Below are 26,852 nucleotides of genomic sequence, written 5' to 3' on the forward strand. Positions count from 1 at the left end.
ATTTACCGTATTTTTCGCTCTATAGGACACACTTTTCCCCCTCCAAAAATGAAGGGGAAATGTGTGTGCATCCTATGGAGCGAATGCAGGCTCCTTGGCTTCAGCGATAGCAACGGGAAGCCTCTGAAATGCAGAGGGAGCGCTCCCTCCACGCTCCGGAGGCTTCGCGTTGCTTTCGCTGAAGCCTGGAGAGCGAGAGGGGTCGGTGCGCACTGACCCCTCTCGCTCTCCAGGTTTCAGGCAGCTATCCGCAAGTCTTCGGACCACAGCAGGAGTTCCCGCCGTGCTCCGGAGGCTTGCGGATAGCAGCCTGCAGCCTAAAGCCAAGACAGCAAGTGGGATCCATCCCGCTTGCTGTCTTGACTTCTACCAAAGCCGTGCGCAGCCTCTCCTGGCTGGAGAGGTTGCGCACGGCTAAAGAGGAAGACAAGACAGTGAGCGGGATGGATCCTGCTCGCTGTCTTGGCTTCTTTGTTCTTTGGGGCTGGGGGGGAAAAATATTTTTTCCCCTTTATTCCCCCCCCTAAAAACTAGGTGTGCCCTATAGTGCGGTGCGCCCTATGGAGCGAAAAATACAGTACATTTGTTGCTCTGTCCACTTTTGCCTCTGAGCCCCCTAATGCCCAACACTGGCATGAGGCCCCCAGATGGTTGCCCAGAAGAGAATGTGGCCTCTCTCCTCCATCCAGATGATCAATGATTGTTCTCTGAGTTCAAGGACAAATTCCAGCCTGGCAAAAACAACCCAGGAGGGTGTGGGAGCAGGGCTGGTAAAGGGCATGGCTTGGGGGTGACCCAAATAAAGAGGGTTGGACAGGCACTTTTGGACCCTGGGCCTGAGGTTCCACACCCCTGCCTTAGGAAACTGCCCCGCCCAGCCTTGTTCCCTCCTCACTGCCCATATATGGGCAGTGACATTATCTGACATCATCCTCCTCTGCCCATATATGGGCAGTGACATCATCTCTCAAGGAAGGGAGGAACGGTACCAGGGATTCCTTGTAGAGGCTACCTGACAGCTGGCAAGTCTAGGAATCATAGAGTTGGAAGGATCTCCAAGGGTCCTCTAGTCCAACCCCCTGCAATGCAGGAATCCCAGCTAAAGCATCCATGACTGATGGCCACCCAATCTCTGCTTGAAGACCTCCAAGGAAAGAGAGCCCACCATCTCCTGAAGGAGACCGTTCCACCATCAAACAGCTGGAATCTCCTTTCTTGTAACTTGAAGCCACTGGTTCGAGTCCTACTCTCTCGAGCAGGAGAAAACAAGCTTTCTCCATCTTCCATGTGAAAGCCCTTGAGATATTTGAAGATGGCTCTCATCTAGTCCAACCCTCTGCAATGCAGGAATCTCAGCTAAAGCAACCATAGCAGTTGGCCCTCCAACCTCAGCTTTAAGGCCTCCCAGGAAAGGGAGCCCACAACCTCTGGAAGCATTATGGCTACTCAGCAGGCAGCACCCCAGCCCAACCTGACCCGGGCAGAGGAAGGACAGAAGGATTAACCAGGGTATCCCATCCTTTGCAAGGAGGGTGCTGAGCAACCTTATGGGGGCCGCATTCCAGAGGTGGGCAAAGGCCAGGGGCCAGAATGGGTGGAGCAATTAACATTATACAGTAGTCTAGATTCTACACATGCTCCACTGTGGGGGCGCAAATATCCAGAGTGTGGGGGTCAGGTGGGATTGCTATGAGGAATTATGAAATATGAAGCAAGCCATTGTGTCAGCAACAAAAGCATTGCATTGACTGGGTTTGATTCATTGACACTAGTTTCTGATCGAATCCCACAGGCCTCTCCACCTCTGCCATTTGCTTTCTCTACACCTGACAGGCACGTATAAGCATTCTGAAACACAGGCCAGTTGCTTCATCAGGCATCCTCAGTACATAAAGTTAATAGGTTACTTTGATGTAGTTTGTTAATCTTAAGGGCCAGGAAGAGAGATCACAAAGAGATGGTAAATGTTCTCCATCCTTTTTATGACCTCCAGGGTTTCCTAAAAGCATTCCTCCTCCTTTCCTATTTTATATACTCTGAACTATGCATTCTCAAGCAGGAAATTAGCTCTTTGTAGTTTTAACTTTAACTTTGTCCCCACGTGGGTTGTTTTTTTTTAAATGCTCAGAGGAAATCTGATTGGTTCTTACGAACATTGTGTAAAAAGTTCTTTTGTGAATAAAACGACCTGGGCCGAGGGGTGGAGAGGAATCATTATTGGCACCTCCTCTCAGAGTCTTGCTGCTCAAGCCTCGCGTGTATTTTATTAATCAGAGTCCAATCCTTCCTTGCTTTGGGAATGCTACACTCCACATGCTCACCCCCCCCCCCCCAGTCTTCATCCAGACAAGCGAGAAGCATCGCCAGAGTCCGAGGACACATTCCAGCGAGGCAAAAATATTAGACGATGGTGGGAAGCAGGGCAAGTGGGAGATGTGCGCTGGGGCAGAGGACTTGTGTCTCAGAAGGGTGTGTGGCCTGGAGACAGTTCTGAAGACCAGGTAGATGGACCTTTGGCCCCTTAGCCTGAGATTTCCCACCCCTGTGATAGATGGGAGAGGAAATACAGGTGGTTTCTTAATTATAAGAATGATTGATGCACCTCCCATTCTAATCCAGAAAAAAATGGGGTCCCAGGTGTCAACAGTTTGAGAAATGTGGGTAGTTCATGGCTGGGTTTCTCTTCATGACTGGAGGATCCCTGAATGAGGTGGGTTTTTTTGGGGGGGGGTTCTCAGTAACCTGGTCACCAAGTGAGGACTTGCATGTATGCTGCTCCTCTGTTAGCTGAGGGGGCATCTATTTTGAGCACATTCTAAACCAGAACTGCACAAGAACTTGAAGGTCTTGGTGCTCGTGGGCAAGGACAGGGGCTCTGTCCAAAGACCCATTCGTAGCTTTGCACTTTCCAAGCCACACATCTCACCTGGAGTCCATTTTTGGTCCCAGCCAGCCTCTATCTCTCTGCCCCAAAAAAGACAATAGCACTGCCTGTCTAGCTGGACTTGACTGTTCCAGAGCGTTGACATGATTCCTTTGCAAACTGTTCTGTAAACATATATTCTTATGTTCAAATTATTTAAGGAGATCATGTGCTCTGTGCACCATTGCTCAGCAGCTCAAAAGATGAATGTACAATTTTAATTGAAAAATAAAGTAGATTTGTTCTGCATGTGTGAATGAGTCATCGCAGAGTAATCCCACAGACCATGCTTTCATCTTCTCACCTCCCACGTTCTTCAGTGGGGTCCGTTCACACCTTTGAATGTGAGTCGTCTAGTGGTGAGGGATGTAGGGATGGAAGCCCACCTCAGATGTAAGACCTATGCCTTAAAGTGTCGGCCAAACATGTGCCTGCGATAGCAGCAAAACACACCCACCCCGACGACGACCAGGGACAGAGCCAGGACGGCTGCCACCAAGATCAAGACACTCATCTTCTTGAGGTCCTCCTTCTCACAATCTTCTGGCCTGATGTCCCTGACCGCCATTTCTTCTTCGTAGCCAAAGCTCTTGGCGTACTGACATTTGGTGAGGTCCAAGTTGGGGATCTCCACAGTGGCCCTGTGGATCATTTGGGAGAGCCAAATGTTCCCGCAGCAACTGAGTGGGTTGCCCGCCAGGTACAAGTTCCGTAGGTTCTTCTCCAAAGTTGGGATCTTGCTACCTTTGAGGTCGCTGAAGCTGTTGTTCTGCAGATCCAGGACTTCCAAGGCACAGCAGTTCTCAGACCAAGCAGGCAACCAGCTCAATCGGTTGTCTGACAAGTTGAGATATACAAGGTGTGGGAAAAGCGGGAAGTCGGTGCTCAGAGACGTCATGCCGTTCCCGTGCAAATCCATATATTTTAGAGACATCTCCAAGCCCGAGAAAGATTTGGGCTCTATGTGGAGTCCCCAGTTCAGAGAGAGGTCCAAGGCCACGAGTTGAGTCCTGTAGAAAGCATGCATGGGAATCCTCTTCAGCTTGTTGTCAGAAAGGTACAAGTGCTGAAGTTCAGGAAGGTCAACGAACGAGACGCAGCCGCGGTCCTCCCCAGCGAGCCTTTTCCTGGCTAACCCTGAATAGAAGCCACAAAGACAGAGATTGTTGCTTCGGAGGTTCAGGAGTGAGAGGCGAGGGAGGTTGGCAAAGATGTCTGGTGGCAGTGCTTGGAGACGGTTGCCTTGGAGGAAGAGCTTCTGCAAGTTGACCAGGATGCCAAAACCCCAATCCAGATGCTGCAAAGAGTTAGAACTGAGGTCGAGGGTGGTCAAGGAGACCAGCTCGGCACTTGCCATGAAAGTCTGGAGGCAGTTTTTGCTGAGGTTGAGAACCTGAAGGGCAGACATGAAAGTAAAGAACTCGCTAGGGATGGTTTGGATCTCATTGTAGCTCAGGTCCAAATATAACAGTCCAGGCAGATGTGGAGAGCTGGTGCTGTTCTTCTGAATCTGGTCCTGAAGACCAAGAGATGTGTCCATCCAGCCGTAGTCGCCATCATTGTCATCACGTGGAGATTCCACCATAACAAACTGCATTATGTTCTTGGATAAATTCAGGTAGGCCAGTTTGCTTGCCTGCGTGAGAAATGGGAACCGAAGGAGCTTATTCTCGCTCAAGTCCAGCCAAACCAGGTTGAACTCCTCCTCAGATTTGGTGGAATGGAAGGTCTCGATGCTGTTCCGGCTGAGATCGAGAACTCTCAGCTGTTTCAGGTTGAAGCCAGCAATACAGGTGAGGGAGTTCATAGAGAGGTTGAGCTTGGAGAGTTGTGACAGGATCTCAAAGGCTCCTTCTTCTATCTCCATGATCATATTGCTGTGAAGGTTCACTTCAACCAGACCTGGAGACCCCTGGAACGTCCTTTGTGAAATTTCTATAATGCTGTTCTGCGCCAATGAAAGCTGCCGAAGCGAAGGAGCTTTGTGGATGAAATGTTCAGCCATCCCACTGTAGAGTCTGTTGAGGGACAAGTCTAGCGTTCTGACTTGGGGGAGCAAGCCAAGCCACAGGTCGTGCTGAGCCAACTGGTAGAGCTGGTTGTCGGCCAAGTTGATCTCCTCCAAATTCCTCATATCTCTGAAGATTTCAGACTCGATGAAACCAATATAATTGGAACTTAAGTCTAGATGGCGGAGGGAGGTGTAAAAAGCCAGGGGACTTTCTGTGATGTTCAGGAGCTTGTTTTTGGAGAGGTCGATTTTACGTAAATTTGGGTGAAGCTCTGGAGGTATCTGGTGAAGATCTTTGCCGTGACAAAATGCCTCCATACTTCTCTACAAAAAAGGAGAGAGAGAGAGAGAGAGAGGAATGAGCGAATGAGCTAGGATGACATTCACATTGTCTACAGCTCACAGCCATCCAACGAAAATAAATGTTGGAAGATTCGGGGCAGATGAAAGAAGGAACCTCATCACATTGCACAGAATTAAATTATGGGGACCATAATAAATAAATTCCCATTATTTATTAGGAATTGTAGGTACCAATATTCCAAAAGAGCAGAAAAGACTTATTATGTATGTGACAACATACTAGCCCCAAAATGGAAACAAGATAAAGTCCCTACCAGAGAGAAACTGCAAATTAAGCTGTTGGACTACGCCGAAATGGCGAGACTGACTGGAAAGCTCAGGAACCAAGAAAACCAAAACTTCAATAAAGAAAGGGAAACATTTATAATTTATCTTGGATAACACTTGTAATGTAGCAAATGCTATGGATAAAATGGAGAGACATAAAATATGGATTATGAAATAATATGCAGTTGAAAAGGATGACAATAGGACCCGTGGAGGGGAAGGTGGGAAGCCGAGAGATCAGGAGAAATCTCTAAATAAGGATATGTATTTTTGTATTGTACTGTTATGATTCTATATCTGTAAAACCAAATAAAAATTATTTCAAAAAAAATATTATGGGGATCATAGACTTGTAGAATTGAAAGGAACCCCAAGGGTCATCCCTGCAATGCAGGGATGTTTTGCCCATTGCGTGGCTCAAACCCACAACCCTGCGAGTCTCACGCTCTACCAACAGAGCTACCCCTCCATAGCGTGCATGCAGTAATGTCCTTGCAGGAGAAGTTATGATGGCCACAGAGTTAGATGACTTTAAAAGAGGATCAGACAAATTCATGGACCCAGTGGTACCTTGGTTCTCAAACGCCTTGGTTCTCAAACGCTGAAAACCCGGAAATGAGTGTTCCAGTTTTCAAATGTTTTTTGGAAGCTGAACATCCACTGCAACTATCGGCTATTGTTTCCGGGGCATCTGCACCAATCAGAAGTTGCACCTTGGTTTTTGAACATTTGGGAAGTCAAATGGACTTCCAGAACGGATTAAGTTTGGTGCTTTTGTTTTTGCTATTTATTCCGCGTTTTTATTTTTGAGGCTTTTTCGGTTCATTTGTTTTTGCGACTGTGTGGAATCCAGTTCATATACTGATTGATTGATTGTGTGACTGTGGAAATGGATAAAAGCCCCCCATCCAAACAATGACTATCATCAGTGCAGGTAAGAGGGAAAAAATAATTTTAATTTTTATCATCTACAATAATGTCTTATTTATTTTATAGTACAGTACATTGACTATTACTTTCATTTTATGGATCGATGGTCTTGTTAGATAGTAAAATCCATGTTAAATTGCTGTTTCAGGGGTTGTTTTTAAAAGTCTGGAACGGATTAATCCGTTTTGCATTATTTTCTATGGGAAAGAGTGCCTTGGTTTTGGAATGCTTTGGTTTTGGAACAGACTTCTGGAATGGATTAAGTCTGAGAACCAAGGTACCACTGTATTAGTAAAGTAGGCTTGTTTTGACACATACCCAATCCTGCATACAGGGAAGCTAAAGGTATTATCAGAGCTCAAGGGCACATTTTAGCCAGAAGCACACTTTCAAAAATGGGTGCAAAGCAGGGCCAATGAAGGGTGCATCCAGAGGAGAGTCCTGAGGGCCAGACGCAGAGGCTTGGAGGGCCACATTCAGTGCCCAGGCCCAGCATGAGTAAGCGTTCTCTGCATTGGGTTGCCTTCCACCTCTGCTCCTCACCCTTCCCTTCTTGTTTGCATCTATCAGGGGTAGGCAACCTAAGGCCCGGGGGCTGGATGCGGCCCAATTGCCTTCTCAATCCGGCCTGTGGATGGTCCGGTAATCAGCATGTTTTTACATGAGTAGAATGTGTCCTTTCATTTAAAATGTATCTCTGGGTTATTTGTGGGGCCTGCCTGGTGTTTTTACATGAGCAGAATGTGTGCTTTTATTTAAAATGCACCTCTGGGTTATTTGTGGGGCATAGGAATTCATTCATCCCCCCCAAAAAAAATAATATTATAATCCGGCCCACCTCATGGTCTGAGAGACGGTGGACTGGCCCACGGCTGAAAAAGTTTGCATCTATCATTGGAGATTTTGCTGAGCACCCTCCCCACCCATCATAATTCCCAAACAAAGCCTCTATATTTCTTTCCACATTGGGGGGGGCTCCCCCTCTCACCACCCTCTCCTTTCCTGCCCAGACATTCCTTTTGAACCCCGTCCAAGTTTCTCCAGATCTCTCTTCTGCTTTGCAAATATAATCTCCTTTCTTTCTTGGCTCCGCGACCGCAGTCTATTCAGGGGTATTCCATATGGAATAGGAAAGAATGCCGAAGGAAAACAGGATGCGTGTCGTTCGCATGGGCTCCAGCCCTCGCAGGAACGGCCGAGGGAACTATTTGGAGGCTAGGCAATGCTTTGGACCTCTCTGAGGGGCCCATCACTTTTTCAACTTACTCATGTTCCTTTGATCAGCAGCTTGGTTCTAAGACTTCCCAAGGGGGAGGTTCTTCCGAACATGAGAAGATTCCTTCATGCTAAGACAGTTGTTGTTGTTGTTTAGTCGTTTAGTCGTATCCGACGCTTCGTGGCCCTGTGGACCAGAGCACGCCAGGCACTCCTGTCTTCCACTGCCTCCCGCAGTTTGGTCAAACTCATGCTGGTAGCTTCAAGAACACTGTCCCACCATCTCGTCCTCTGTCGTCCCCTTCTCCTTGTGCCCTCCATCTTTCCCAACATCAGGGTCTTTTCCAGGGAGTCTTCTCTTCTCATGAGGTGGTCAAAATCTTGGAGCCTCAGCTTCAGGATCTGTCCTTCCAGTGAGCACTCAGGGCTGATTTCCTTCAGAATGGAGAGGTTTGATCTTCTTGCAGTCCATAGGACTCTCAAGAGTCTCCTCCAGCACCAGAATTCAAAAGCATCAATTCTTCGGCCATCAGCCTTCTTTATGGTCCAGCACTCACTTCCATACATCACTAATGCTAAGACAGACCATCCACCAAATGAAACTCAGTGTTGCCTGCACTGACTGACAGCACCTCTCCAGGGTTTCCAGCACCGAATCTCTCCCAGCCCTAGCTGAAGGGAACCAACCTGGGTTTTCTGCATGCAAAGCAGATGCGCTACCCACTAGGCTATGGAAGCAGGTAGCTGCTACTTAGGTTAAGCAATGCCAGGCCAGATGTACCGATGGCCTGACTCAGTATAAGGCAGCTTTGTTGCTGAGCAGATAGTTGAATCCATAATAATAATAATAATAATAATAATAATAATAATAATAATAATTTATTATTTATACCCCACCCATCTGGCTGGGCTTCCCCAGTCACTCTGGGCGGCTTCCAAAAAATAATAAAATACTATAATATATCAAACATTAAAAGCTTCCCTAAACAGGGCTGCCTTCAGATGTCTTCTAAAAGTCTGGTAGGTGTTGTTCTCTTTGACATTTGGTGGGAGGGCGTTCCACAGGGAGGGCGCCACTACCGAGAAGGCCCTCTGCCTGGTTCCCTGTAACTTGGCTTCTCTCAGCGAGGGAACCGCTAGAAGGCCCTCGGCGTTGGACCTCAGTGTCCGGGCAGAACGATGGGGTTGGAGACACTCCTTCAGATATACTGGACTGAGACCATTTAGGGCTTGAAATGTCAGCACCAACACTTTGAATTGTGCTCGGAAATGTACTGGGAGCCAATGTAGGTCTTTCAAGACCGGTGTTATGTGGTCTCGGCGGCCGCTCCCAGTCACCAGTCTGGCTGCCGCCTTCTGGATTAGTTGTAGTTTCCGGGTCACCTTCAAAGGTAGCCCCACAGAGAGCGCATTGCAGTAGTCCAAGCGAGAGATAACCAGAGCATGCACCACTCTGGTGAGACAGTCTGTGGGCAGGGAGGGTCTCATCCTGCGTACTAGATGGAGCTGGTAAATCCTTCTTTCAGTCCACCTGCTGGTGGCCCCAGATTGCTCTAGGTCAGGGGTGGCCAACTCCCAAGAGACTGCGATCTACTCAAAACTGGCAGTGATCTACCCCCTTTTTGGGAAGTTGTTGAGTTATTTCAGGGAGGAGGTAAAATGTTGGGCTTTTTTAAGGGGAGCCACAGTTGTTCAGCTTCTTTGGGGGAGCCAATGATCTACCAGTGATCTACTGCAGATGTCCAGTGATCTACCGGTAGATCACAATCTACCTGTTGGACATGCCTGCTCTAGGTGTCTTCATCCAAGACAACCCGGGGCTGTCTCCACCCATCTTGGGCAAAGCCCGGATCCCTCAAATATTCAGGAATCCTATAATTCCCAAGGAGAACTGAGCGAGAGTTCTTCAGAATGACTGTTCTCTGGGAAAACCCTCCCCAAAACATCTGTTGGTGCTTCAGCATGGACAAAATCAGACAGGCAGAACGCTTTCGAAGGAGCTGAGCAATGTCCAGCTCACTCGTGCCTGTGAGTAATGCAAGATGTGTACAACTGCAGATGAACAGGCCGGACGAAGTGCAGGCTACACCCAAATGGCACATCCCCCCAGAGGCTTGGCTCACTGACTCGGGAGACAGCTCACAGTTGCTTCTGCGCTAGAGCCCGTTGGCACTGTGAAGGGATTACTCTTCCACAATTAACAGGGGTTAAAAGGGTGGTTCCACACTTAATATAGCATGATAGAGACCAGCAGTGCCCTTCTCCTTGGCCCAAATCCTGTTGTAACATACAACCTATTCAGCTAAGGTCTCCAGCAATGTTAATTAAAAGTTTCCTGTTGGCAGGTTGCCCCTGAATTAGTCCTCTTCCACCCTGGCGTATATGTGTGTTAATTATTACTAGCCTCCAGCCATTCTTCTTATAGTGTAATAGGAAGCAATCGAACGAATCTGAAAACAGGAAGCTTTTGATTAAAGGTACAGTTAAAAGCCCAGGCAGCTCAAACCTTGTGCAGGCTAGAAATGCATTTTCAAGCTCTCCTCTGGCCAAATCAGGTCTGCAAAAAACAAGGGAAGACAACCCAGCAAACACTGGAATGCAACCATTTGGCAGCAATGCAGTATGGATTCCCTGTCCAGCAGGAACAAGCAAAAGATGGGATTTCCAGAGTTTGTGTACAACTAACTCTTCAAGCAGGGCTGGCTGAAGAAGACTCCGTGCACCCCTAAATTCCCTGATCAACTTGGGGCATAAATTCAACAGGAAACTCTTCTGAAGAAGCTTTGTGGAAAGGCACAGGAGAGCATGAGAATGATTTCAAGATCTGCCAACAGAGAGGGCTGTCTCTCCTTGCTTTATGTTACAGCTGGCTCTCTGGCTTGAAGACAAGACGGCTTAACGAAACTTGAATCTCCTGACCTCCCCACGTCTTCACAGAGGATCCCAGTCAACAACGGCGGGAGAACGAGAGCTTTGCTCGGTCTTTGATTCGTTCCAGTGAAGAGACGCTAGAATCGCTTGGCCAAGAACAAAGCATTAACAGGGCATAGCTGCCCTAAACCCTGGAGAGCAGCTGCCAGCCAGTGTAGCCTATAGGAACCTCGATGAATCCATGGTCTGAGTCCTTCAAAGACAGCTTCTTGAGACTGGGCGCCTTTAGTTCAGTCTGGGAGACAGCGACATACAGGAGGAAGGCAACAAACTCAGGTGGCTACGGACAGGATTTGTAGAGCAGAATATCACTGGGTGTGCTTTTGCTGCAGGCCACATCAGACTATGGAACTCTCCCTCACCCTCAGCTAATCCTCTGCAGACAACTATGACTGAAGTGATCTATTGTGGTTTCCTTAGTGGTACCTATCTGCCTGCGGACTGTCTCACCAGAGTGGTGCATGCTCTGGTTATCTCCCGCTTGGACTACTGCAATGCGCTCTATGTGGGGCTACCTTTGAAGGTGACCCGGAAACTACAACCAATCCAGAACGCGGCAGCTAGACTGGTGACTGGGAGCGGCCAGCAAGACCATATAACACCGGTCTTGAAAGACCTACATTGGCTCCCAGTACGTTTAAGCTGGCAAAAAGGACCATGCAACTCAAACACTACTTTAAAGGTATGTTTTTCCTCTGCCAGGCTTAGCTACAGCCCTCCCAATTCGCTGTCATCTGCAAATTGGATGAGCATCCCCTCAATTCCTTCATCCAAGTTGTTTATGAAGAACAGGCTGATGAGGAACCATTTGTGAGTACTGTTGGGGTTCGGTCAGTCAACCAGCTACAAATCCACTTGACAATGACCTCGTTTGACCCCCATTTGCCAGCTTCCTTGAGAGAATATCATGGGGGGGGGTTGTCAAAAGCCTTACTGAAACCAAGACATTACACCAGCTTCTTGCAGGATTTGCCCTGCTTGGGTTCGAACCCTTTGCCAAAGTTCTTACAATTTCACAGGGCGACCGTTCCATCGCTGAGAAGGTTGAGACGTCTCCATTCAGCGCTGCGAGGAAGAGAAAGAGGTAGAATTTCATGGCTCTGTAGAGAGGGAGAAAAATGAAGTCCAAGTTAGAGACCAAACCAGTTGTTTAAGGTAGGGGTTGGAAGAAACGGGTTTTTGAAAGCTGTGATAGGCATCACAAAGAACAAATAGTGGATACGGATGGGAGAATTGGTTGGTTTCAGTTTCTCATTTCTCCAATCTTAAATTCAGTTCTCCACATTTTCACGTCAATTTGCAAAATTGTTTTTAAATATTCCTCGTGAAAATTCATCCGGATTTTAGTGAGAACTGAATGCACACATTTCTATACCACTTTGTCTATTATGTGCATCTTTGCAAAGGAACTTCCTCCCAAATAATGCAATTTTTCTATGCTATTTCAGCCACTATATGCATTCTTAAGGTACGCTTTTATGCCTTTTAGCACACATCACTTGGCTGGAGAACTGCACTGCGAAATTCAGAGAATTTCGAATTTCAAAGCCTTGCCATGTTTCAGCATATTGTTTCTGAAAGTGCAAGCTAGGTAGCTTTGCTTTTAAATTTGAGCTACTTTGAGTGTCTCTTCCATTCCTTCTTGTGGCAGAGGATTGGCTAGGATGCCAAATTAATGCCTACTTTGGACCCTATGCTTCTTTGCTTGTTTGTTTTCAAATGTATTTCTTATCAATCAAAAATTAGGTGTAGCGTGAACATTTTTTTTATTCTGATATACGTTATACGATACACAATATCTTTATTGTCATTGTTCCATGCAGAACAATGAAATTGAAAAACTACATAAAACATTCAAAACCCCCTAAAAACTCTGAACCCCATTTTAAAATACACTATACTATAGAGACCCCTTATGCTGTGTTTAAAACCAGAATTGCATTTGGGTAGAAACTGTTTCTCAGGCGGCTAGTCCTGGCCTTTATAACCCTGTACCTTCTTCCAGAAGGCAGAAGCAGAAAGAGATAATTTCCGGGGTGCGCACTGTCCTGCGTTATCTCTGCAGCTTTCTTATGGCACCTGGAAGCGTAGATTTGATCTAAGGTGGAAAGAGTGCACCCAATTATTCTCTCCGCAATCTTTACAACCCTGGACACCATTGTTTTTTCCCTGACCGTGCAGCTCCCAAACCACACATACAGACTATAAGTTAATACGCTCTCCACAGTACAATGGTAAAATGCCATCAACAGGTCCTTTGAGAGATTGTTTTTCTGGAGGATTCTCAGAAAAACACTCTGCTGTGCTCTCTTCATCAGGTCTTTGCTGTTTTCTCCCCAGGTTAGGTCGTCTCTCAACTCCATTCCCAGAAATCGAAACACCGAGACCTGTTCCACGCACTTCCCCTCAATAATGAATGTGCCCCAGAGAGAAAAGTTTGAGAACCACCACTCTAGACCTAGCAATGGGGTCCCCAGTGCTGGACAAGGGGTGGCAGCAATGGTGGAGCCTGGCTGTTTGGGGTAAGTTTGGGGTAAGTGGTCTGGCTTTAAAAAAAAGAAATAGACTCTTTTCCTGGTCAGCTGACTTTGCTCTTGGGGAATGGTTGACTTATCAGTCATAGGTTTTATCAGAAGGGATCTGTCAGCATGGGTATTTACTTTAGGTTTTTCTGCGTCTGCTTGAAAATCCCCAAATATCTTTTCAAAGCAACCCAAAGAGTGAATGGTATAAACCTCAAAGGATTGGGGTGGGTGGGGGTTGCTGTAAAATCACTCAGCATAAAGATTGGAGATAGACTTTTACGGGAAGTTGTGATATGACGGAGACCTTCTTGCTCAAAGTCCTTATACACTCATTATTTTTTCCTGTCTCACTGTTGTATCCAGTAAAACAGGCTTTGTAGGTCCCCCCCCCAAGATCCTTCAAAACTGTGTGTTAAAATAACCATGATGTGCAACGGTGATTGTCAAGTTTCAATTTCCCTTGTTTTCTTATTTTTTCCATTCTCCACATTTTCGTATCAGTTTGCAAATAATTTTCTGTCTTCTTTTTTATTATTCTTATTGCATTTGTATCACACCTTTCTCTGCAAGGAGCTGGAAATGGCAAACATGGTTTCCCTCCTATTGATTTAATTCCCGCAGCAACCCTGTGAGGTGGGTCACACAGAGAGGCAGTGACTGGCCCAAGCTCACCCAGCGAACATCATGGCTGAGAGGGGATTTGAACCCTGTGCCTTCTGGGTCATAGTCTGATACTCTAACCACTACACCACACTGTCTTAATGGCTCATGAATATTCATCAAAATTTTAGAACGACCTAACATACAGTGGGGCGCGGGTGGCGCTGTGGGTTAAACCACAGAGCCTAGGACTTGCCGATCAGAAGGTTGGCGGTTTGAATCCCCATGATGGGGTGAGCTCCCTTTGCTCGGTCCCTGCTCCTGCCAACCTAGCAGTTCAAAAGCACGTCAAAGTGCAAGTAGATAAATAGGTACCGCTCTGGCAGGAAGGTAAACGGCGTTTCCGTGCGCTGCTCTGGTTCGCCAGAAGCGGCTTAGTCATGCTGGCTTAGTCATGCCGGCTGGCTCCTTTGGCCAATAAAGCGAGATGAGCGCCGCAACCCCAGAGTTGGTCACGACTAATGGTCAGGGGTCCCTTTACCTTTACCTTTAACATAGAGTACTACTACTACTACTACTAATAATAATAATATTTTATTTATATCCCGCCCTCCCCAGCCGAAGCTGGGCTCAGAGCAGCTAACAACAATAAAAGTAACACAGCATTCTAAAATCAATTCATTTTAAAATCAATTCAAAATCAAATTAATGGCAACCATTGGGCTAGAGTTCTGTGAGGATTGCCAAAGGAGGGGTCAGACTGTGCCTTGGCCAAAGGCCAGGTGGAACAGGTCCATCTTGCAGGCCCTGTGGAAAGATGTCAAGTCCCGCAGGGCCCTGGTCTCTTGGGACAGAGCGTTCCACCAGATAGGAGCCACGGCCCCAAAAGCCCTGGCTCTGGTTGAGGCCAGCCTAACCTCTCTGTGGCCCGGGACCTCCAATATGTTTTTGTTTGAAGACCGTAAGGTCCTCCATGGGACATACCAGGAGAGGCGGTCCCGTAGGTACAAGGGTCCTAGGCCATATAGGGCTTTAAAGGTCTAAACCAGCACCTTGAACCTGATCCTGTACTCCACGGGGAGCCAGTGCAGCTGGTATAGCACCAGGTGAATGTGATCTCGCAGCCAGGACCCCGTAAGGAGTCTCACCGCGGCATTCTGCACCCGCTGGAGTTTCTGGGTCAGTCTCAAGGGCAGCCCCACGCAGAGTGACTATGCAATTTTGTGTTGGATCCCTATATTTGCAAAGCAACCTTCCTGAACCCATTGCGTTTTTGTACGCTGCTTCCGCCAACGTATGCATCTGAATGCACATTTTACCCTAGCAAATGCATTTGGTACGCATTTTGGAGCGCGGCATTGCAAAATTTGGAGAAGTGCAAATTTCGAAGGATAACGTTTGTTCTCGTACTGTTTCAGGAAGTGAATATGAGGTAAGTTTGCCTTTAAATGTGGACTGAACTGAATTCCCCCCCCCCCCATCCCTAGTGGTGACTTTTAATTAAAAATAACAATAAGAAAGCCTTATGTGGATCAGTTGAGGGAGCTGGATGTGTTTAGCCTGGAAAAGAAGAGGCTGAAGAGAGATTTGATAGCTGTCTTCAAATGTCTCAAGGGCCGTCACACGGAAGATGGAGCAAACTTGTTTTCTCCTGCTCTGGAGGGCAGGATCTGAACGACAGGATGAACTTTCCTAATGTATAAACTGTTTGATAGGGGAACAGATTCCCTCAGGAGATGATGGGCTTTCTTTCCTTGGAGGTTTCTAAGCAGAGGTTGGATGGACATCTGTCATGGATGCTTTCGCTGAGATTCCTGCATTGCAGGGTTGTCTGAAGGTAGTTGGAGGATGGATGGCAGCTAAGAGATTGAGGTTGAATCCTGACAAGACAGAAGTACTAATTTTGGGGCACAGGAGACAGGCGGGTGTGGAGGACTCCCTGCTCCTGAATGGGGTAACTGTGCCCCTGAAGGACCAGGTGCGCAGCCTGGGAGTCATTTTGGACTCACAGCTGTCCATGGAGGCGCAGGTCAATTCTGTGTCCAGGGCAGCTGTCTACCAGCTCCATCTGGTACACAGGATGAGACCCTACCTGCCCACAGACTGTCTCACCAGAGTGGTGCATGCTCTGGTTATCTCTTGCTTGGACTACTTCAGTGCGCTCTATATGGGGCTACCTTTGAAGGTGACCCGGAAACTACAATTAATCCAGAATGCGGCAGCTAGACTGGTGACTGGGGGCGGCCGCCGAGACCACATAACACCGGTCTTGAAAGACCTACACTGGCTCCCAGTACGTTTCTGAGCACAATTCAAAGTGTTGGTGCTCACCTTTAAAGCCCTAAACGGCCTCGGTCCTGTATACCTGAAGGAGCGTCTCCACCTCCATCGTTCTGCCCGGACACTGAGGCCCAGCGCCGAGGGCCTCCTGGCGGTTGAGAAGCCAAGTTACAGGAAACCAGGCAGAGGGCCTTCTTGGTAGTGGCGCCCGCCCTGTGGAACGCCCTCCCACCAGATGTCAGAGAAAAATAACTACCAACCTTTTAGAAGACATCTAAAGGCAGCCCTGTTTAGGGAAGCTTTTAATGTTTAATAGGTGATTGTATTTTAGTGTTTTGTTGGAAGCCGTTCAGAGTGGCTGGGGGGATCCAGCCAGATGGGCAGGGTATCAATAATAAATTATTATTGTTGTTGTTGTTGTGTTTGATGACGTTTCCAACTCTATAATTTTATGATTCTGTGCTGGCCTGGTTGCAGCCAGTCCCTGGATGGGAGGCCTAAGTAGCCTTCATCTACTGCCTTGAGTGGTCCCAGGTCCAATTTCTGGTATCTTCAGGTAGATCTAGGAGAGACCTTTGCTTAAACCCCAGGAGAATCACAACCATTCTGTGACAGATGAAAACACTGAGCCGGATTGGCCACTGCCAGACTCAGTAGAAGACAGCTTCTTCTTATGTTCCTCTGCAATAAATAAAATAAGCCATGTGCCAGCTTGAGGTCGTAAATGTGTCAAACAGTCGCGTTGCAACGGCTGTTGCCTGGAGGACAGCAAAGACCACATTTACCATCCATACTCCAAACAGGAAATAGCTGTGGTAGCCCACAGAACAACAGCAAACGGGACACTTCGGTCAAGAATTAGCCAAAAAGGGAGGCCGCCTAGGGGTGACACGAAGAAACCAAGTGATGCAACTATCAACTATTTCATGGGGTGACCCCATCTTCCTATTAGGAATGGTTCGTCCCATTGACCCTTCTGCCCATCTTCCCAGAGCCATTCATAGAATCAAGGTTCCTCAACTCCAACTCTCTGTGTTGCAGGAATCTCAGCTAAAGCATCCATTCCTTGAGGGCTTCATCAAATGCCTTGTTTACAAGGCAACTCCATACTTGTGTAAAGGTAAAGGGACCCCTGACCATTAGGTCCAGTCATGACCGACTCTGGGGTTGTGGGACTCATCTCACTTTATTGGCCAAGGGAGCCGTCGTACAGCTTCCGGGTCATGTGGCCAGCATGACTAAGCCGCTTCTGGCGAACCAGAGCAGCGCACAACGTCGTTTACCTTCCCGCCAGAGCGGTACCTATTTATCTACTTGCACTTGCGTGCTTTCGAGCTGCCAGCTTAGCAGGAGCTGGGACCGAGCAATGGGAGCTCACCCCATTGCAGGGATTTGAACCGCGACCTTCTGATCGGCAAGCCCTAGGCTCAGTGTTTTAGACCACAGCGCCACCCGCGTCCCATCCATACTTGTCTACTATGGGGTAAAAAACCCCACAATAACCATAGACTTGAATGGGATTGATTCCATGTCAATATGTATAGGATTGCAGCCTTCACAAAATATCTGCCTGTGGTTACGTATATTGTGAATGATGAAAGCCAAGTTAGCATCTGAAAGCTCATGTCTTCTTTGCATGTGAGATGTTTCAGGAGCACACCTGAAGTCCATGAGATGTTTGGAACACAGAATCGTAAAAATTGCAGAGCTGGAAGGGCAAACACTTCTTTGCAAACACACACACACACTGCTTTGGTTCATAAGAACATAAGAAGTAAAAGGCGAAAGTTTTATATGATGTGAAGAGAAACCAGAGTGTGGTCATGTTAGGTGATAAAAGCTTTCTGGGAGATGACATATACAGTGGTACCTTGGTTCTCAGACTTAATCCGATCCGGAAGTCTGTTCCAAAACCAAAGCGTTCCAAAGCCAAGGCATGCTTTTCCATAGAAAGTAATGCAAAACAGATTGATCTGTTCCAGACTTTTAAAAACAAACCCCTAAAACAGCAATTTAACATGAATTTTACTATCTAACGAGACCACTGGCCCATAAAATGAAAGCAATAAACAATGTATTGCAGTCACACAATCAATCAATCAGTAGCCGAACTGGGTTCCACGCAGTCACAAAAACAAAACAAAAAGAGCCACAAAAACAAAAACCACAAAATAAATAGCAAAAACAGACAGACCTCAGCGTAGCACCCAAAATGGAAGTGTAGCACTCAAATCGGAAGCGTAACACTCAAAACGGAGCAAGTTTGGCTTCTGAAAAACGATCGCAAACTGGAACACTTACTTCCGTGTTTGCAGTTTTTGGGTTCCAAGTTGTTTGAATACCAAGGCATTTGAGGACCAAGGTACCACTGTAATTAAATGAAAAAAATGTTTTAAATAACTTTTGTTAAAAAACCAGAAGCTTTTCTATTAGGAATTATAGGTACCAACATTCCAAAGGAGCAGAAAAGACTTGTTATGTTTGCGACAACAGCCACATGGATGCTACTAGCCCAGAGATGGAAAGAAGAAAGAGTCCCCCAGGTGATCGACGTGATCTTGCAGCACTATACGATGGCAGGGGAATCTTTCAGGTAACCTGGTCCTGAGTCGTTAATCGCAAGACCTTGAACATATCTAGGGCTGCCATAAGCCCAGAATTTCCTGGAAATAGCTGGGATTCGTCCTTGAAAAATGGATAGAATATTCACATTTGTGTCCAGGTTTTCACTTCTTGAAATATGGCAACCCTAGCATATCCCAGTAGCTATCTGGCAGCCAATGACGTTCCTCCAACACAGGCATGATATTTGCCCATCCAAGTACTCCATTCAGCAACTTGGCTGCAGCATCCGGACCAACCCCAGGGGAAGCCCCACACAGAGCACTTTACAGCAGTCTAATCACGAGGCTGGATGAATCACGGTGTAAAACAGCCATCAGCATGAATAACCCTACCCTTCCCTAAGAGCCAAGCTGAGTTGTCCTAACCATGACATCACCCTTGTTTAGTCCATCCTCTATCACATTTGTAAAAAGCACAGGATGAGACCTGGCCGAGTTGAACCACCCTGATAGTGCAATCTCGTGCATGTTTACTCAGAAGTAGGGATGGGGAAGAAATTCAGTTCAGTTCACTTTTTAGCCTACCTAATTTGTACTTCCTAAAGGAAGCACCACACAAATATCCCTCAAAATCCGCACTTCTCTGAATTTTTCAGCAAGGTTCTCCAACCCCCCCAAAATTGTGTCCCCCAAAAAGTGTGTGTTAGGGTAAAGAGTCCATGAAAATGAATGTATTGGTGAAAGTAACACACAAAAATGTAATGGGGGGGGGGCAGAAATCTTATGTTGTTTTATATTAGGAGAGATGTGCATTAAATTCGCCTGAGAATTTTTGTGAGCTTTTTTTTTTTAATGTTTCGTTCACAAACTGATGTAGAAATGTGGAAGAATGGGCAATCAACAGATTTGCCCCTCCTTCCTCAAAAGCAAGTCTCCCTGCTTTCAGTGGAGCTTACTCCCAGGTAAACGCATGCATAGGATCGCAGCCCTGACCCTCTTGATTTCAGCGGGCGAGACATCCAATACAGCCATCAGTGTGTTTACTCCAAAGTCAGTTCCTTTGAGCCAAATGGGAATTTCTTTCTAGGAACTGTGGATGAGAGCGCAGCTCTCAGCCAACATTCAGCGGCCCCACGATGGGAACTTAATCGGTTGGCAAACAGCTGCCCTTTGCTTGGCATAGCTGTCAACTTTTCCCTTTTCTTGCATGGAATCCTATTCGGAATAAGGGAATTCCCCTTTAAAAAAGGGAAAAGTTGACAGCTATGTTGCTTAGACGGTGCCCCAGAGTTTTATTTTATTTTTCCTGCTGTTGAACGAAAAACAGAAAGGGAGCAACAGATGTTTCTCTTACGCCGTGTTCTGTAAGAGTATCCAGAACAAGTCGGAAAATTCCCAGGAGTTCCTTCCACCAGAGATTCCCCTTCCCCTTTGATCCTATTCAGAGAAATCCTCTGCCATACTCACCTAGTGTTGTGGCAAAAGTGGCCGCTGTCAAATCCTCCCTCTCCGTTCTTTGCCAGAGGTGCTCGGCCAGTGAACCGCTGGCGCTCCTGAAGGGGGGGGGGGTCTCGCCGTCCTGCGGCATTCAAGCAGACTGAGGCTCTCGGAAAGCCAAGAGGAAAGTTAAGTCACTGGAGGGGTGGGAGAAGAGAGAGAGAGAGAGAGAGAGAGAGTTCACGAATGAAGAAACTCCTCGCAGATCAGCCTGCAATAGATTGGATTCCTTTGCACTCATCCTCTGAAGCTCCTCCAAAGCATGTGAGCTTCGCTGTAATGATTTTGAAGCATGTGTCTCTCTCTCTGTGTGCGCGCTGCTCTTTATGTTCCGAACGCTAATATTTTTACAGCGACCAGTTTCCTGGAGCATCTCGCGTGGGTGAGGACTTCTTCTCTCACAATGACACAGGCAAACAATCCTAAGAATGCCAGCTGAAATTCCCTCTTTGCAGATGTGCGTCCCGAGCAAAACGTCGCCGCTTGGAGGTCGCAGAGATCGCTTGCCTGAGATACAGATGTGTGCGGCTGTGGGTGTCTGGGTCAAGTCGTGTTCGTCTTAAAGCGTGGTTGGGGGGGGGTCAGGGGGTTGGAGAGAAGGAACAGCAGCCCCACCATGCAACAGAGCCAAAGCATATGGTCCAAAGGGGGATGTGAATTGGCGATAATTCGTGCCTTCGCCCACGCAGCGCGGAAAGAAAGGGAATCTAACACTGCAACAGTTGTGTTTGGATTTTGTGTGTGTGTGTGTGTGTGTGTGTGTGTGTGTGTGTGTTATTCAAAACTAGCTCCACAAGCGTAACAGTTTAGTCTGTAGTAGCAAAACAAAAAACAAAAAAAGGCAGTTCTAAGAGGGATTCAAACACGAAACCTTCAGATTGCAAGATGAGAGCTAAGTTGGAGGTTTTGTGTAACAAATGGGCTCTCCACCCCCATCCCCACCCCCCGCTCAAAGATCTGGCTTTTTGCATGAAGGGAAGTTTGCAAAAACTCCACTAGATAAGGGTCAGACAGCAGTTGCTCAATGCAAGTGATGTTAATCTATGGAACTCCCTGCCACAGGGGACAATGCTGGCCATCAGCTGGGATGGCTTTAAAAGAGGCTCTGCTCTGTCTCCATACTTAGAAGCAGCCATGCTTCTGAACGCCAGTTACTGGAAACCACAGAAGAGGAGAGGGCCTTTGTGCCCGGTTCCTGCTTGTGGGTTTCACGCAGACATCTGGTTGGCCCCTACGAGAACAGGGTGCTGGGCTGGATGGGCTATTGGCCTGATCCAGCAGACTGCTCTTATGCTCTTACGAGATGCTCTACCACTGAGCATGGCCCTCCCGCAATGCGCTAAGGGGTTGTTGTTTTTTTACTTTTATTTTTTTACCAACCGCCAAAACACAAACAGTGAAACCCCCTGGCAGCTGATACATTGGGTGTACAATATTCAATAATATACATTATTCAATAATATACATATTCAATAATATTCAATAATAACATATTCAAATTAACCCTAGGTATACTTCTATATACCTTAACACTCCTCCTTCCACAAGGTTTATTTAACTTTTAACATTTTAATTGCCCCAAATTGTTCAAACCTACTCAAATAATTGAGTATCTTCTCAAACCAATCCTCCTCCTTCTCACTGACCTTAAACCCTTTCATTCTATGTATTTTCACAGTTAGGTATTCTAAAATTATAATATTATTCAGTTTTTTTCCTCCATTGGTTTATCCCTAGCTCTTCTGCATTTTTCCAGTTACTCGCTATAACCTGTCTGGCTGAGGTTACCATTAATTTTACCCATTTACTTTCCTCTTTTGTTTTTAACACAGTACTGAGTAACAAGAACCATTAATTTAGTTATTTCCACGTTCCTTCCCACGATGCCCCATATTTCTATACCAATGTGTTTCCAAAATTCATTAACTAATGGACAATCCCACCACATATGACTGTATGTTCCCATCACTCCACATTTCCTCCAGCAATTCTTACTTCCAGATTTTGTAATATGATATAACCTTACTGAATTATAATACCATTTTTGTACCAGCTTCAACCCCTGTGCCTGGATTATCCTAGAGGTCACTAAGTGTTTGTCCTTAAGCCAACAGCAAGGTGCCTTCCATCTTGAATTATATCCCTGCTCCTCATGTTGCAGGACTCAAAATCCAAGCATTCCCTGGAGGGCTTAGCTGGGTGGACCAGGGGTCCAGCTCTGTTATGGCAGCTTTCCATTTTCCTAGCATATTTCTAGGGCAGTGGTCTCCAGCAACTGGTACGCAGAAGTAGGTAAAGGTAAAGGACCCCTGGATGGTGAAGTCTAGTCAAAGGCGACTGTGGGGTTGCGGTGCTCATCTCACATTCAAGCCGAGGGAACCGGCATTTGTTCACAGACAGCTTTCCAGGTCATGTGGCCAGCAGGACTAAACCGCTTCTGGCGCAACGGGACACCATGATGGAAACCAGAGTGCATGGGAATGCCGTTTACCATTGCGCCACAGCAGTACCTATTTATCTACTTGCACTGGTGTGCTTTCGAACTGCTAGGTTGGCAGGAGGTGGGACAGAGCAAGGGGAGCTCACTCCGTCACAGGGATTCGAACCGCCGACCTTCTGATCGTCAAGCCCAAGAGACTCGGTGGTTTCTACCACAGCGCCACCCGCGTTACCATTACCTCAGAAGTATTGCAGCCTCCAACTGTGGAGAATCATAGAATTTTTTAGAGTTGGAAGAGACTTTGAGGATCTAACCCCCTGCAACCTTGTTATTTAAAGCCCTCATACCTATGGGACCGCCTCTCCTATTATGCCCCGCGGAGGACCTTAAAGTCCACAAATAACAACATATTGGAGTTCCCAAGTTGCAAGGTGGTTAGATTGGTCTCAACTAGGGCCAGGGTCTTTTCAGTACTGGCCCCGACTTGGTGGAACGCTCTGTCACAAGAGACCAGGGCCCTGCGGGACTTGACATCTTTCCGCAGGGCCTGCAAGACAGAGCTGTTCCGCCTGGCCTTTGGTTTGGACTCAGTCTGACCCTTACGTTTCTCTCCCCTTATGGTCTTGATTTATCGGCTACTTTAAAATGAGGCTGCGTTTTAAATTGCATTTTAACCTGTATTTTAAATTGGGGTTTTTTTTCTCTCTCTCTTTCCCCTATTGTGTTTTTACTGTGTTTTTATTGATGTTAGCCGCCCTGAGCCTGGCTCTGGCCAGTGAGGGCGGAGTATAAATAAAAATATTTTATATTATTATTATTATTATTATTATTATTATTATTATTATTACAGTGGTACCTCAGGTTACATACGCTTCAGGTTACATACGCTTCAGGTTCCAGACTCCGCTAACCCAGAAATAGTGCTTCAGGTTAAGAACTTTGCTTCAGGATGAGAACAGAAATCATGCTCCGGTGGTGCGGCAGCAGCGGGAGGCCCCATTAGCTAAAGTGGTGCTTCAGGTTAAGAACAGTTTCAGGTTACGAACGGACCTCCCCTCCGGAACGAATTAAGTACGTAACCCGAGGTACCACAGTACTATTATTACTATTATTATTATTGTCAGCACCACTCTCTAACCAACTGAGCTATGCATAAAACCACCCAAGTTGCTGGCCTCACTGCCTCTTGTGGCAAGGAGTTCCATAGTCTTCTATGCGTTGTTTTGCACAGCAGATTCAATCCCTGGCATCTCTGGATGGAGCTGGTCAAAGACTGCTCCTGTGTGAAGTCCTGGAGAGCACTGTGGGGCAGTGGTCTAACTCTGTATAAGGCATCTTCCTTTTTTTTTTAAAAAAAAAAGTTTTTTATTTATACTTTGCAAATTTATACATTTCATTAATTTTACAATCCATTTTAACATTTCAAAATTTGACTTCCTTCCCTCTTCCTTCCTTCTGCGGTTCCCTAAATTAATTTTTCCCCCATATCTTCTGCATGTCCAAATTCATTTAACTTACTCATTTAATTATCAACTGTAAATATATGCTCTTATAAAACTACGATAATCCTGCTAATGTTTTTATCTGTTTACAAGTTATCTGTAAATATTCAATAAACCATTTCCATTCTGTTATAAAGAATTTGTTATCTTGATTTCTTATTCTTCGGGTGAGTTTCGCCATTTCTGCATATTCCATGAGTTTCTGTATCCATTCTTCCTTTGCTGGGACTTCTGCTTCTTTCCATTTTGGGGCAAGTAGCATTCTTGCTGCTGTAGTAGCATACATAAATAAATTTCTATACAATTTAGCTAATTCTGTCCCTATAATTCCCAAAAGAGAAGCTTCTTTTTTTAATTAAAGTTATTTTGAACATCCTTTTCAATTCATTATATATCATTTCCCAGTAAGCTTTAACCTTCCAGCAAGACCACCACATATGATGAAAAGAACCTTCTTTCTGTATAACGCAGTTTCCTAAGTTCCACAGTAACATATGTTTTGGTTGAAGACAGAGTCATTTTTAAGAGCCAAACATGGCTTGAGCAAGGCTTTGTTTCACATGACACACACCAGCAGTGGGGCATCTCGACCCTCTAAGGCAGCCTTTCTCAACCTGTGGGTGCCCAGATGTTCTTGAACTACAACTCCCATCACCCCTAGCTAGCAAGGCCAGAGCTCAGGGATGATGGGAGTTGTAGTCAAACAACATCTGAGGACCCACAGGTTGAGAACTGCTGCTGTAAGGTTAGGGTGGCACCTCTAGTCAGTGGGTCAGCTTTGTCCCCACCAGGGGTCCAAATTTGGCCCACCTGGCCATCCCTGGTGAAATATACTCAGAGTCGAGAGCGGATTCCATGCTCTTTAGGTGGCACTGTGGGTTAAACCACAGAGCCTAGGACTTGCCGATCAGAAGGTCGGCGGTTTGAATCCCTGTGACGGGGTGAGCTCCTGTTACTCGGTCCCTGCTCCTGCCAACCTAGCAGTCTGAAAGCACGTAAAAGTGCAAGTAGATAAATAGGTACCACTCTGGCGGGAAGGTAAATGGTGTTTCCGTGTGCTGCTCTGGTTCACCAAAAGCGACTTAGTCATGCTGGCCACATGACCCGGAAGCTGTACGTCGGCTCCCTTGGCCAATAAAGCGAGATGAGCACCGCAACCCCAGAGTCGGCCACTACTGGACCTAATGGTCAGGGGTCCCTTTACCTTTACCTTTATTCAGCTCATAGTGGTGAGGAGGAATGCAAGTTCCCCCAGAACGTCTGCTTTATATACAGTATATTGGCTAATTCCGGGATTCTCCTGTAGGCCAATCAGGTTGCGGATTCACTTTCACCTGGAGCTGGTTTGGGTGGCTCCTGTGGACCAATCAGACTGCTGTATTCTGGATCCTATTGTTTTAGGACCAATTAGACTGCTGCATTCTGGATCCTGTTGTTCTAGGACCAATCAGACTGCTGCATTCTGGATCCTATTGTTCTAGGACCAATTAGACTGTTGCATTCTGAATCCTATTGTTCTAGGACCAATCAGACTGCTGCATTCTGGATCCTGTTGTTCTAGGACCAATCAGACTCCTGCATTCTGGATCCTATTGTTCTAGGACCAACCAGACTGCTGCATTCTGGATCCTCTTGTTTTAGGAGCAATCAGACTGCTGCATTCTGGATCCTCTTGTTTTAGGAGCAATCAGACTGCTGCATTCTGGATCCTATTGTTCTAGGACCAACCAGACTGCTGCATTCTGGATCCTTTTGTTTTAGGAGCAATCAGACTGCTGCATTCTGGATCCTCTTGTTTTAGGAGCAATCAGACTGCTGCATTCTGGATCCTCTTGTTTTAGGAGCAATCAGACTGCTGCATTCTGGATCCTATTGTTCTAGGACCAACCAGACTGCTGCATTCTGGATCCTTTTGTTTTAGGAGCAATCAGACTGCTGCATTCTGGATCCTCTTGTTTTAGGAGCAATCAGACTGCTGCATTCTGGATCCTATTGTTTTAGGACCAATCAGACTGCTGCATTCTGGATCCTATTGTTCTAGGACCAATCAGACTGCTGCATTCTGGATCCTATTGTTTTAGGACCAATCAGACTGCTGCATTTTGGATCCTATTGTTCTAGGACTAATCAGACTGCTGCATTCTGAATCCTATTGTTCTAGGACCAATCAGACTGCTGCATTTTGGATCCTATTCAACTCAGTACATAACACCTAGCAAGCTATGCCCACCTGAATGTCAGGTGTGGGTCTGGTACCAGCATACTGTATCTTCAAAGGCCTTTAATACATAGGCACACATTTCTCTTTCCCAGGTTTCAAACAGGTTTCTGAAAGAATATCACAGCCTGCAATTCATCTTTGAGTTAGGCAAAAGTGGGGCGAATTTGCACTCTGGGAACAGCAACTCTCCTTTCAAATTCTCAGCGCAGAATCATAGAATCACAGACTTAGAGGGCACCCTGAGGATCATCTAGTCCAACCCCCTGGAATGCAGAAACACACAGTTGTCCCTTACGGAAATTGAACCTGCAACCTCGGCGTTATCAGCATCACGCTCTAACCAACTCCAGAGAGCTCAGGGCAGAATGCTTGGCGTGGTTCCATTGATCCTTACAACAACCCTCTGAGGTAGGCTGAGCCGAATGATAGTGGATCACTGGCTCACAACCATCCAGCGAAAGTCTTTTTTTTTTTAAAAAAAATAATTTTTATTAAGTTTTCTGACACATCACAACAAAAACAAAACAAACAGAACACAGAACAAAAACATATAGAACATGACTTCCCCTTACCTCCCTTTCCC

At 46.4% G+C, this 26,852-nt stretch overlaps 1 protein-coding gene across 2 annotated transcripts; it reads right to left on the bottom strand.

The window, feature by feature from the left end:
- Positions 1–1,535: 1,535 nt before the first annotated feature.
- Positions 1,536–20,423, bottom strand: LRRC32 (leucine rich repeat containing 32). 2 transcript variants are annotated; one of them, XM_081860369.1, is made up of 3 exons: positions 20,077–20,423; positions 11,650–11,705; positions 1,536–5,258 (listed from the first exon to the last, which is right to left on the bottom strand). In XM_081860369.1, exons 1-3 carry the CDS (start codon positions 20,195–20,197, stop codon positions 3,324–3,326), a joined length of 2,112 nt encoding a protein of 703 aa, XP_081716495.1. In that variant the 5' UTR covers positions 20,198–20,423; the 3' UTR covers positions 1,536–3,323. The 2 variants fall into 2 exon arrangements, with proteins under 2 accessions (XP_081716495.1, XP_081716496.1); XM_081860370.1 differs by having other exon boundaries at positions 1,968–5,258; positions 11,650–11,740; positions 20,077–20,228.
- Positions 20,424–26,852: the final 6,429 nt, after the last annotated feature.

The sequence above is a fragment of the Podarcis erhardii genome (genome assembly GCF_964252035.2).
Source record: "Podarcis erhardii genome assembly, chromosome: 4".
Lineage (NCBI taxonomy): Eukaryota > Metazoa > Chordata > Lepidosauria > Squamata > Lacertidae > Podarcis > Podarcis erhardii.

Bases quoted from the DNA above. Each gene is read 5' to 3' on its own strand.
- LRRC32 (XM_081860369.1), bottom strand. From the start codon at position 20,197: ATGCCGCAGGACGGCGAGACCCCCCCCCCCTTCAGGAGCGCCAGCGGT. The intron at 11,706-20,076 runs GTGAGTATGGCA...TCTTCCTCGCAG, and splicing joins CACTTTTGCCACAACACTAG to CGCTGAATGGAGACGTCTCA. The intron at 5,259-11,649 runs GTAAGAACTTTG...CCTTTTTTGTAG, and splicing joins AACGGTCGCCCTGTGAAATT to AGAAGTATGGAGGCATTTTG.